At 39.9% G+C, this 13,629-nt stretch overlaps 1 protein-coding gene across 4 annotated transcripts in view; it reads left to right on the forward strand.

Moving 5' to 3' along the window:
* The window catches only part of CRYBG1 (crystallin beta-gamma domain containing 1), a 105,431-nt gene that overhangs the window by 47,473 nt on the left and 44,329 nt on the right, over positions 1–13,629 (forward strand). For 3 of the 4 annotated variants that reach the window (XR_015949306.1, XM_035109300.3, XM_088667213.1), the window contains exon 3: positions 11,514–13,003. Coding sequence is in view for 3 of the 4 variants with exons in the window: in XM_035109300.3 (XP_034965191.3) it covers positions 11,514–13,003 (1,490 nt within the window). In the remaining variant the exon portion in view is untranslated. Of the gene's footprint in view, positions 1–776; positions 797–11,513; positions 13,004–13,629 lie in introns of those variants that run through there. The other variant, XM_035109303.3, reaches the window with a different exon arrangement.

A 13,629-nucleotide genomic window follows, 5' to 3' on the forward strand; every position in this document is an offset into this window, starting at 1 on the left:
ATCTTGATTTGAATCCAGAATAAGATGGGGCATTTTACTAAAAGCTCCCCCCCCCCGAAAAAAATTGCCTTGTAAACAGGTGATTTTAGTCAAGATTGTTCAGCAAAAAGGGTTTTCTTTCAGTTTTTCTGATGTTACAACTGCTGTGATTTCATGCTGCTGCACCAAGAGAGGTGAGAGGACTTGCTGTGGAGGTGAGCGGACTTGCTGTGGTTTCAAATGTATTTTATGTATATATTGTGAAGCAGCTAAATAACTTGTATCAGTATAGAAACATTTTACTGAAACAAGGCAGCAGGAAATGTGGCTTCTTGCGCCTCCCTGTCCATCAACTCTACTTTTAATTGTACACCTGGAATGCTAATGAGAACTAATTTATGTGAAATATTTGTTTACATATTTTAAGAGTGCTTGCAATACCTGCTGTGATAATTAAGGACTTAGGGTATCTATTGAAGTCTCCCTCTCTAATTCTTTGTAATAAGTTTCTATCTTTTGGGGAGTTGCTTTTAGAAAAGGACCTGTTTCCTTAACCATTATTTTTCAGGTGTCTCAATCTGTGACTCATGTTCTTAAGTGGATGCTAACTGCGTCTGTGTACTGAATGGAATATATCAGTCAGCTTGGGCAGTGTTTTCTTTATGAGATTCTCTTGGAAGGAAATCAAAAAGGCAGCTAAGCGGTGGGAGGATCAGGGTTAATAGATGTATTGCATTAATGCACACATGACTGCAACTTACAAATTCTTCTCTGCTTGCTGTTCTGAAAAAAGCAAAACTGAACTAACATCACAATGGTAAGACAACTAATACTTTTAATGTCTATATTGTTTCTTGACTTGATACTATCTTTTTCTGAGTTTAGTCATAAACATTTGGGGGCGGGAATTGTCATTGGTTCTGTTTCATAAAACTACAACAAAAGTAGAATGAATAATTTGCTTTGGGGAACATGTTTTGCTGTTGTGTGTGTAGAAGATGGGATCAGACATGTCTTCCCAATCTTGCTTACTGTACATTACTGTGTTCTGTAGCATTTTCTAATCACTTGAATAAACATGAAGAATTTCATTTCACTTTCATTCATAACTTCCTCTTTACATTGTCTGGATGGCTCAACAAATCAACTTGGGCTGCATCTTGGAATTAAGTCACATTGAGCAAAATTTGTCTTTCTTCTGATAGAGGAAGGGTTAGTCATTTAGAATATTTTTTATTGATGAACAATGTGCCTAAATTATTTTGCTTTTTCTGATAAATTCACTGAGAACTGTAGCTTTGAACTGTGGCTAAATGTAGGAATATGGTCAGTTTTATGGTGGTTAAGCTATGATTTCTGAAGGAAATAACAAGTAGTACTGGGATTCTCATCTAATTTCATTCTGGAGCTGAGTGTTGTCCCTCCTCCTGATTCCTTGCTAGAGTCAGTCTTAAAACCAAGGTACATGTTTAAAGCAAAATCAAAACACAATCATATTTTTAACAGAAGCCTAAGAAATGGTCATATGCAATATTCTACTTTCTTAGCTGAGATTTTGTGGGGAACTGTTTTATAAGAAAAACCTGAGAGATATCTAGGTGAGTCTGCAAACACAAACTAGATCAGTGTAGCTGTTTAAAAAGTTTGAATACCATGGTGCATTATGGAACATAGTTGGGTTTTTTAGAAATAAAGACCAATCATTTTTGTTTCTGTGATTTCTCTCCTCTTCCCCAATTAAGCTCTGTCTTGTCATTCTGTCATTCATTGTTCTCTGTTAGGTTATTTCACTATCTCTCTCTCTCTCTGTGTGTGTTGACTATGTTATGCAAGAAAAATCAAACTTATTTATATTTCTCATCATTAGAATATACTTGGGTTGACATGTTTACAATGCAAATACAAGCAAAAATATGACTTAGACCCAATCCAATATATTTGTCATAGTGCAGACAAAAGGATCCCCAAAAGGCAAAGCAGAGCCTGTTGGGGAACCTGTTTTATCTCTTTTGCCTCGCCAACACATACACACACAAGGGGAAGAGAGAATTCTGTTGACCTCAAATATTGATCCCTTCTATCCTCCCTTTCTGACCAAGAAACATATAGAAGCATACTCAAAGAATTTGCTGAGCTCTCAGGTTCTTCAGGTACTCTGGTTGCCTCGTTTATGTTCTGTATTCATCGTATCCTTGAAAAAAACTACAAAAATGTACTAGTTCACACACAAAACTTAGCTTGCCTCCCATTTATATCCTAAAAGAAAACTCAGTAACCCACTTGTGTAATTATTTGCTGCCTTGCTCTTAGGAGGCTATTATTATTCATCACAAGTAACCAGGTAAGTAGCTATTTTCAAGCCTGAGCATATAGTTGATAATGAATTATTGCACATAGTGAAGAAGATTGTGACACTCCTTTAGTCAAAACAAGTGATAATGACTGGTAAGCTTCTTTACAACAGATGATTCCATAACACAATTTCTAGAACTGTGGGCAACAGTTGTACTCTGGAAACCAAGTTAGTGCCTTTTCTGCATTTTTAATGCAGTTCCTCATTATTCTTAAACTCTGTATATCTGGGATGAGCAGACCTTAGGCTTGTTAGAGCTATTTCATTTTTCATTAGAACCCCGAGATCTGCCAGTCAAGGTATGCAGAAGGCAGCTTGAGCACTGAACCTGCTTTGGATGTGAACTCAATGTATTTCAGAAGCACATACTGTCATTTCACCTGTATTTAAGGAAGATCCTGTTTTCTAGTTTAGAGGAGAAGCCGAGTGTTCACAGTACTGATTGGCTGGTCCTTGTGTCATCAATGAAGCAACTGCAACTGTGTGTGCAGCACTGATTGGCTAGCACTTGTATCAGTCACAAAGCCATTCACCTCTCTATTGGAGCAGTTGTAAAGGACTTGTGCACACCAGAGTTTAATGAAGATTTATCTCTCTTGCTTTTTGGTGAGGTAGCTTTTCCTCAGCTAGATTTGATTTTGCCAATCAGCAGATACACAGTAATATGATACGGGAAGAAAATCCAACATAAAGTTGCCATTACTGAACCATATGGACCTTTTCTTTCTTTTTTCATGCATGGTGAGGTTTAACTGGGTGCCATCTATTGCCACACTCCCCACTTTAATTTTGTTTCCATCGCCTGCCCACCAGTTGTTGTTGAAGGCATGTTTGTGGTAATTTTGGATTTTATTTTTAAACCATTCTTTTTGCAGAGAAAGGCTATTGCATAAAATAACTGTACTGTATTTAAAAAAATTGCCCTGCTTGCAGCAACACACACAAATTTTTGACTGTTTTTTTGAGCAAATCTGAAATATTGGAAACATTCTTTTTAGCTCTGTACTGGCACCTTAAAAAAAAAACCCAACATATACCCATACTTGTGCCCACAAGGGATCCCTGGTTTCCAGAACTTATGGTGGGTGAGGAATGAGGGAGAATGTAGAAAAACCCAACTGAAGTGGAGCCCCAGAAAATTATAAGAGGCGAGAACAGAGAAAGAACTGTGATTGGAGGGGGGCCTCTTTCCCTATCCTTTGGACCCCCTAGGAAACTTGACAAACCTGCTGCATCTGGAACTGGGTATGGAGAGTCCAGCTGAATGGGACTCAGCTGTGGGCAGCCTGAGGAAGTGCCAAATTTTCCCGTGTATAAGACTAGGCTTTCCCCCCTAAAAATAATATCAAAAGTTAGGGGGCATATTATACACGGATACATTTCTCCCCATTTTCTTAAACCTGAGTCCCCCAAAATAGGGGCATCTTATACATGGGGGTGTCTTACAAACAGAAAAATACAGTACCATCCACCCTGGACCTGCCCATAAAAAGCAAGTCTAGAGTGAGAGACTAGGGTGATGCCCACTGTTTCCAGGAACTCTTCTCATTTTCAGAATTTTGTGTGTGAGCTGAGAATTTGTTTGGACCCTGGATGAGAACCTAGGGGTTGAGAGGGAGCAGTGTCAGAAGGAAAATGAATTATTATTGTTGTTATTATTGTTATTATATATTGTTTTAATGTAATGTTTTTATATATAACTCTGCATTTTTGTAATATATTGTTTACGTTGTGTGTTTTTGCTTCTTTTTTGCATATCGTTAGAGATATTTTAAATATATTTAGTACAGTATAGAAATTAAATAATAATCAGTCAATCAAGCTCTGTCTACTAGACTAAACATCAAAATAGATTTTGGAGGCATAAAATAGAAAGTGCTCATGTGTGGTTGAAGGGGCACAAACGTGCACATGGAAACAATGCATATTTGGGTCAAAATACTGAAAGAAAAATGGCAATTTTAAGCAACAGCAGAGATTTGAATAAAGCAGGAATAAATATCTGATAAAAATAAAGAAAGCAATACAGTAATTTGGGACTGTGTGTGAAAGAACAATAGAAACAATAATACAATGAGTCTAATCAGAAGTTAAATGTATTTATTCTCCTTTTTATTTTTTCTTTATTACTTTCTTCTTCTTTTCTTTTTCTTCCTTTCTTCCTCTTTTCTCACTTCCTTCTTTTAGTCTTCTTTTTTCTGATCGGTTAAGAAAGAGATAAAGTTAAATATGAAAAGTTGACTAACCAGAAGTGATGTTTTGTATACAGGTAGGTAGCCGTGTTGGTCTGAGTCGAAGCAAAATAGAAAAATTCCTTCAGTAGCACCTTAAAGACCAACTAAGTTTTTATTTTGGTATGAGCTTTCGTGTGCATGCACACTTCTTCAGATACACAGTAGCTTTGTCATACACAGTATCTGACGAAGTGTGCATGCACACAAAAACTCATACCAAAATAAAAACTTAGTTGGTCTTTAAGGTGCTACTGAAGGAATTTTTCTATGATGTTTTGTAGTTTGTTAACTATTGTTAAAGACGGTCAACTGTAATGAATTGATGTATTAGTTATTGTTGATGTATTGTTATTGTCGAATCTTAAATAAAATTTATTTTCTAAAAAAATACAATGGCAGAGGTTTGAGTAGCGTGAACAGGGGAGAAAATGAGTGGGGCGGAACTGGCAATTTAAAACAAGGTTTGAAGAGTGAGAAGGGATTTGGGAATAGCTCTGTTGTGTTAGCTTCTGTGTTGTACCCATTTCTACCATTTCTCCTTATTAAAACTGGTTTCTTTGTCTTAAAAAAACAACCACAACTCTTGTCACTCCATCCTTACTTTACTCAAATCTCTGTCATTGTTTAAAACCACTCCACTTTACTCAAACATTTGCTATTGTTGTGAGTACAAGCTCTTAATGTATCATTTGAATGATACAGTAACACTATCAACATAGGGCGCATGTGCAAAGGGGATTGCAGAATAGGAGAGGCGCAGTGGCATGGAAATGTGGGGTCGTCTGCGTGCAATAGAGTTGAAAAAAGAGGAAGGAGAAGGTAGGAAAAAGGAGTGACAATCATAATTAGGGTGCAAATGGGATTGCAAAAAATAATAGGAGGCATGGGAATGAGGTTGAAGATTAAAGCAGGGGCATGAAAGGGTTTAAAGTACAGGCTTAGGTGGTGGCTGCATAATTGGACAGTAGGTGAAAAGGGCGCTTAGAAGTTGCAAAGTGTGGGAGGAGGAAGATGCCGGTTACCATGGGGGTTGTGCAAGTGGGGTTGCACTAGAGGAGGAGGAGGAGCCATAGGCATGGGGTGCAGGTGAAAATGGATGTAAAGAGGGGCTGAAGGATAGAAGAGAGAAATGGCTACACAAATGGGGTTTGGAAAGGAGCAAAGTGAGCTTTAGTCATTGCATGGGTTGGGAAAGGGAAGCTTTAGGGCAGCCCTTCTCAACCTTTGATCGCCAGATGTTGTTGGACTATAGCTCCCATCATCCCTGAGCACTGGTCCCACTGGCTAGGGATGAGGATACAAGGTTGAGAAAGGCTGCTCTCTAGTAAGTTAATGTGGGCAGAATCACAGTGGGATTGATGAGCACAGTAAGCAAGGTAGAGCTCCTAGTTTAGAAATGTGGTACCTCTACTTACGAATTTAATGCGTTCCGAACGCACATTTGTAAGTAGAATAAAATTGTAAGTCAAATCCCATAGGAATGCATTGGGAGAAAAAATTCGTAAGTCAAAGCAACCCTATCTAAAAATTCTAAGAAGAAAAAATCCTATCTAAACCGCATCCAAGATGGCGGACAGAGCTCCATTCGTAAGTAGAAGCATTCGTAAGTAGAGTTATTCGTAAGTAGAGGTTCCACTGTATTTACTTTCTGATACTGTGTAAAAGTTAGTCTTTATCTGAAGGCAAATAACCACGTTGCCCTGTGGTTCTGAATGAATCACTCATCTGGATATTTTCCAAATTTGGAACAATGGTTCATAAAGATAACCCTTAGTCCCTGCTATGATTTGGATCAGAATCCCTACTTCACCATTTACACTCTGAGAAAAGCTCCCATGGGCAATTACAACTGTGACTGTGGTAGAGGCTTCCTCATCCCACACCAAGGTTCTGGTCTGACTCCCCACTTCATTCATTATTTTTTTTAAAAAAGGGCTATGCAAGGACAAACTGCATGGCAAAAGTCATGTGAGTAATTCCTTTGTCCATGCAGTATCAGGAATGATAAATTGATTTGATTACATGCAATGCAAAGCACTACAAAATCCACACCCCCTCTCAACGAAGCCTGATGGAAAGAGAAAAATAAAGATCAGATCAGCACATCTTGCAGAGGTACAACAGGTAATCTTTTCTGCAGAAGAGGAGGACTCTGGACTTATAGAAAGCTTTATTTCTCATACCCATACTAGAAGTTTGTGATGCACATACTGTATGTGTAAAACATTACCCTGTTTCTCATATTTTAAGACATACCCATAAAATAAGCCATAACAGGATTTTTAAGCATTCAAGGAATATAAGCCATACCCTGAAAATAAGACATAATGATAGGCACAGCAGCAATGCTGGCCGCGGCAGGAGGAGGAGGAGGAGGAAAAAAATAAGACATCCCTTGAAAATAAGCCACAGTGTGTGTTTTTTGAGGAAAAAATAAATATAAGACATGTCTTATAATATGAGAAACATGGTAATATACAAAGGTCAGGATTTATATTAGCCAGAGCCATCCACTCTTCTCCTGCCCTGAACATGAGATCTACTTTACTTAGAGTAGATCTATTGAAATTAATGGACCTAACTCAGTCGTACTTTTCAGTGGATCTATTCTGATTAAAACTTAGTAGAATACCACCCAGTCTTTTAGGACTCTGTTGCTTTCACCTGCTTAGAACTAAAACAGAAACACAGAAAGTTTTGTTACTTAATGTTTTAATAGCTGTTTGTTATACTGTACATTATTATGTTAGCAACAAAGCTGAGGAATGTGGAAGTGACATAACACAATCTGTCTAAAAAGCTAAGCATTTTTTACTTCAGTCACCCACTTAAATCAGTGTTTAAATTTGATTGGATTGTGTCATTTTTAAAAAGTCTGTTTTCATGACATTAACCTGCCCTGCCCTGCCCTGCAGCTGACAGACTCTCCAAGCTATATTTCATCACGTATCAGGAACAACGGCAAATATTCAGTGACATATTTTGCTGTGGCCCTAAGGCTTGTAACTGGCCCTGATTGACACGAGTTCACTTGTCATTCATGCATTAAGTAAAGGTGATTAGCACTGTCAAGAGATGACCTGGGGGCAGAATTCATTGATGGATACCCATAGTTAATAAACCATGTTTGTTCCCCAATTGGTACTGAGTGAAAGCTTCAGAAGGACCTCCTCCTTAATTTTCAAAACAAATTTATAGTCTTTAAAGCTGCAGAAATAAGCACATGGACCTTGCCTAGTGAAATCTGAGAAATGGAAGGAGTTCCTTGCCTCTCCTTATAACAGTAGAATTATAAACAAACTACTGGTAATTACTCTGCCTCTACACAGGTCACATAATTTAGCTCCTTCTTGCAGAGGACTTAGATTTCTGTTTAAGCTTAAAGTCCATAGCAGATAGCAAGTTACAGAAAAGAGAAGAGAAGAAACAGAGTCAAGTGAACTAGGTGAACTATGACTGGAAGTTTCTTGCACTGTTGGTCAATAAGAAGTGCTTAGGAAATCCCACTGGGTAAGAGTAGTGAACCTGTGGCCCTTGATACTACAACTCCCATCATTCCTGGCTGCTAGTCATGCTGGCTGGTGTTGATGGGAGACTTTCATTTACTGAAGGTACAGTCCAAGGGGAACATAATCTAGAGCAGAGCTTTCCAAATTCTTGTGACATGTTAGTGCGTCAGCTGCAGTGTGTAGGTGTGTCATGTGAATGTTCCTCCTGGAAAGGGGTTAATTTAACTTCTCGTTTGCTAGTAAAACTGAATTACTGGGTCATGAAATGATGCATGTCTAAAAAGTGTCACCAACATGAAAAGTTTGGAAAGCTCTGATCTAGTCTAAACCCATGCAGCGTAATATGAAAACAGACCTAAAGGCACCGTCAACCAGCATCTGTAACAGTACAATCCGCCCTACAACTGCTTGCAAAGGCAAGGTTGGGTTTTAGTTTCCTTTTCTCTGAGCTGATTGTGCGGGGGCTGTCTAATTATTTTAACCAGTCAGAAGCAGGCTGCTTAATCTTGTTGTTGTTTAGTCGTTTAGTCGTGTCCGACTCTTCGTGACCCCATGGACAGCGCACGCCAGGCACTCCTGTCTTCCACTGCCTCCTGCAGTTTGGTCAAACTCATGTTCGTAGCTTCGAGAACACTGTCCAACCATCTCATCCTCCGTCGTCCCCTTCTCCTTGTGCCCTCAATCTTTCCCAACACCAGGGTCTTTAATCTAGAGTTTTGAAAAAAGTGCCCTTGGTAGAGCTTCCCACTTATTTTGATTTAGTGGGAGTGGCTCCACCTTTCTGAATTTATACATCTTGCATCTTAGTCTACTGAATAGCAATGACCATTGGATGTCATTGTGATCAATTAAGCCAGCAGAACTTGTATTTTGTTGCAAAAGCAATTCAGCAGGTACAAGAACACTGCCTTCCTGTGCTGTTGAGTTTGTTTTGCAATGCTCATTTTGCATTTTAGACAAATGAAGCTAAAAGCGTTCTGGTATATACATTTCATGCATATGTACAAAGAATTTATTTGCTAGTGCCTCTTCTGTCTCCCCCTGTGTATAAGTGAAACAATAAAGTAAGTACAGTAATTTTGGGGATGGAGTGAGGCGAATGGAAGTGGAAAAGTTTGTTCAATCAGAACATTGCATTCATACCAGACTTCATTTGAAATTGGTGCTTTGAGTCTTGCTTTATAAATAAGGCAACTTCAGACATGGCATGTTGGCACTTATTTTTTGTTTGTTTGTTTTAAATCCAACAAGAGCTCTTGGCTTTTCACATCAAAGTTTGTTGGTTTTGCTTGAGGCAGCTTTTTGCCCTGAATAGATGGAAATAGGCTGGGCAGAAAAGCACTTCAAATTGCTCAGACTTGTGCAGGGCAATCAGCACTGTGGAAATATCTTCGCATTTCATGGGCATTTGCTGTGTTTGTTGGCACCCTTCCCTTTTCACCTCTAGAAAATTTCTGCCTGTTTCCTTGGCACCTCTGAGCAATCAGCTTTCTCCACCTTTCCTCTTTCCTCTGCCTTTACTTAGGCTGGAGAGGCCCTCATGAAATGATGGTGCACTCTTCCTCCTGCTGCCAGTGGTTAATTTTTTAAAAGGAGACATGCACTCTCTTATTACAGGAGATGCGCTGGAAACAGGTTTTTCGGGGCTGAGTGACCAGGGGATCAAATGTCTTCCACTACACTTCAGGTTGATTTCTGAGGGCGTGTGGGTTCTCTTTATCTCCCAAAAGATGCTGGGGCTCAGACGTGCCTGGAAGCCGTGTCCTTTGACTTGGGAGCTTCTCTGTCCTGCCGCTGTTACTTGGTGGCGGTGAGACCTGCGCTCTGATACACGTCCCAGATTCCTCTTAACCGCTGTAGGCCTGAGCTGGATGAAGGAGGCACGAGGGAAACCTCTCTCTTTGGCGCCCGAGGACCCACGTGGCTCCTCCTTCCGTGCGCCGTCTTCAGCGTCGCGCTCTCCTCAGCGCGGACCCTATGGGCGGTGACCGGAACTCCGCCGTCCTACCTGAGGCGCCCGTGCCAGGGAGAGAGCAGCTGCTGTTGGCGCTGCAGGCGGAGGCGGGCACCGCTCAGGCGGGCGGGCGGGTGTGGCAGGCAGGCAGGCAGAATCTGGCGTTCAGACAGTTGGCGCCTCCGCAGGAGCCGGCTTTGGCGCTCTCCTCTCGAGAGCTGCCCGCGCCGACTACGGTAAACGGGGAGCTGCTCTGAGGTGGCCGGCGAGCTCCGGACTGAGGCTGCCGAAGGAGGAGCGCGAGCGAGCGGTCATTGGCTAGTGAGTACAAAGCAAACCCAGCGCGGTTTCTCAATGGGCCGAGATAGGCGGGAAATGGACCTCGTTGGCGCGCGGGAGAAGTTGCCGCGAAATCCCTGCGGGCCAGAGAAGAACCTTATCTCCCCAATCTTGCCGGGGGAGTGGGAGCGACTAGCGCTTCCTGCTTCTCATTGGGCAGCAAGGATGCCTTAGCAGTAGACCTGGAGGGAGCAAGAGCTAACTGGTTAGAAAGCGCGCACCTGGGGCCGAAGTCCGCTTTCGCTCAATCACGGCAGCCCTTGAAGCCGGGCGTTGTTTGGCGGGGGCCTCAATTGCGAGCCCAGGGCCCCGCTGCCCTCGTGGCATCAAGATGATTTTTTTAGGTGAGCGCGCAGAAAGAACTTTAGATGGATCCTCGTCCTCTCTAGGAAGTTGGTCGCATGGCGTCTTGCTGGGCTGTAGAGTTTTAACGCTTCCTTCCTTTCGCAACACAATATTGGATTGTTGCCAAATATCACAGGATTATAGATGTACGTTGAAAGAATGGGGGAAATAGTTTTGTTTAAAAGAAAACTAAACGTACAGTAACTCCTAACAACGCTTATAGTTCAAGCTAAATGCATTGCAATCTAGAATTCGTTTTATTTTTGTCTTGAATACTAAAAAAATGCTTGTTTTTATCCATGCCACAGATTTTAAGGTGACACAAACTGTGGCTGATAAAAGGAAGATTTATACAACTTTTAACCTTCATACAAATTTTAGCAAAACTACTGTAGAAGTTTACTGGTAAAGGTGCCCTCTGATTTACCTTTACTGCAGTATCAAAGACACATTCCTGCTTAAGGCAGGTGTATACATAAAATGTTTTAAAGGCTTGGATAAATAAGCAATTCCTGTAAGTATTTATATGCTTCATTCATTTGATTGAAGATATGAGGAAGTTTGTGAATGTTTGCATTATAAGTCTTAACGTCATAATTATGCTAATGTGAATCATTATATTTAACTAAAAATGATTATGTTACATGTAAAGATACCCTTTTCATAGAAAATTATATGGTTCAATGAACAATTCAATTTCAGTTTTTTATTTCTTTCAACATATAAATGTTTAGTAATGAATTATGTATCTTGAAAGAAATATATAGTCTAACTTTTTTCCTTTTCTTATTTTTTTTCAGTCCAAAACTTGCTCTGCAGAGTCTTATAAGGAAGAAAACAAAAAGAAGCCAGTTTTGGGAAAGTTTGGAAATTTTTTTACTACAGGGAGAAGAAAAAATCCGAAAAACACATTAGAAGCTTCTTTAAGACCAAGTGTTAAAAGTGCAAGCTCGGGATTGCCTCACAAGGGTATAGCTCCACTGGCATCAATAGATATTGAAGACTTTAAAGATCTGTCTAAAAGTGAGGAATCTCTTATTGACCAGGTTTGCAATCAGGACCAGGAAAGGATACGGAATACTGTTAAAGAGACAGAAGAATATCTTTACAATAGGGATCTGACACCATTGTATAATGATATTGTTTCAGAATGGAACACTAAAGGAATTAATTCTGACAGTGAATGGTCATCTGATTGGCGCAGCAGTAGTGAGACAATAAAAAATACATTATTTGATAGCAATCTTACACTTCAGACACTGGAAGCAGAGAATGATCTAGTCACTGACACAAAAAATACTACAACTCCAGATTTCTTTAGAAGTTTAACTAATATATCCAGTGAGGACCTAGAACATAACATATTAAACCACAAGGAATTAGTGGATGTTCATTCATGTTCAGAATCAGAATATGCACCATCAGAGGTGCCATCTATTTTGGAGTCCAGTGAACGTGCCCACACTTCTAGAGTGCTGACATTGGATATTTTTCTTCGTAGAGCTGAACAACCATATTCCAATGAACCAGTGACTGTTGTATTAGACGACTCTAGCAACACAATGGATAAAAAATCTGCAGTAAGGAGATCTGGAAAGAGGAGAAAATCTCAGTCCTCCAGTGACATGCCAAATGGGGACAGAAATGTAACTGAGAATACTGCAAAAGAAGAACCTGTTTTTGATGGTATTGCTTCAGATTTGGTTTCAGAAAAAATAACCACCCCTGAAAGAAAAGCTAAGACTTCTCAACAGTTGAATTCTCCCACTACTAACCATGACACAAGGACTGGAAGTAATCACAAGGGACTTACTAAGACAGAGTTAGAGAAAAACAAGCAGCAGACCCCTACTTCATCCCCATACAGGAGGAAATCCTTAAAAAAGAATCAACCTGAAACAAGTCCACTTTCACCCACAGGCTTGAAGAGTCATGGGAAAGATTCATCCACCAAACGACAGATTGAAGGTGCAACAGATAGTAATCCAATATCAAAATGTGTTTCAGCAGAGAAGCTGTCTTCTGGGGAAAGCACTGTAGAGACTTCTAAAATTTCTTCTATAGGCATCACAGACAATAGCACCTTGCCACATTCTGAAAGAAGAACAGAGTCTAAGGTACCAGATATTGTCAACAGTTCTGATGGCAGTGCTTTGCTGCGCACTGACAAGCAAAGAAATGGCGAGTTGGGAACTGCAAATGGAAAGCAAACTACCTCTGGTTTGGATGGTGCAAAGGAGAGAAATCCATGCTTTGATGTTTCCAGAACTGTCACAACAAAAGTTAGTCTGTAAGTAGTTTCATATTTTAAATTACATTCCTTGTTGCAATAAGATGTTCATTAAATCCCTTGATAAACATATATTATAATTGCTAAATCTGTATCCTAATGCATGGATTCCATGTCAGTATAATATTTTGACTATCTCACAGGAACTCCAATATGTTCTAGCACTGCAAAAGTCTACTTAGTATTTATGTGATTGAAGTTGGTTTAGAATATTTTCTTCTTGTTACCTTCCATTATGAAGCTGTGTATTGCCACCCTTTGTCTCACTCATTGTTAAACTTTCCCTTGGGAAATAACTTGAGAAAATTTATAAGTCTTGCTATGAATTTTTTTTTAAAAAAAAATTAAACGGCATTCATTGTCTATGTGTCCTCAATAACATTTTCTTTGGAGAAGACTTCAATTGTGCTTTTGTAATAAGTATCTGGCTAAGAGCCAAATAAATGTTACCTGGGGTTCCATATAAATTTCTCCCAGTGGTTGTTTTTTGTTTCATTTAAAAAAATGAAAACAACCTCTAGAGCAGTGTTTCTCAACCAGTGTGCTTCCAGATGTTTTGGGGCTACAACTCCCATCATCCCTAGCTAGCAAGACCAGTGGTCAGGAATGATGGGAGTTGTAGTCCC

The sequence above is a fragment of the Zootoca vivipara genome, chromosome 3, assembly GCF_965207765.1.
Source record: "Zootoca vivipara chromosome 3, rZooViv2.hap1.1, whole genome shotgun sequence".
In the NCBI taxonomy this organism is placed as follows: domain Eukaryota; kingdom Metazoa; phylum Chordata; class Lepidosauria; order Squamata; family Lacertidae; genus Zootoca; species Zootoca vivipara.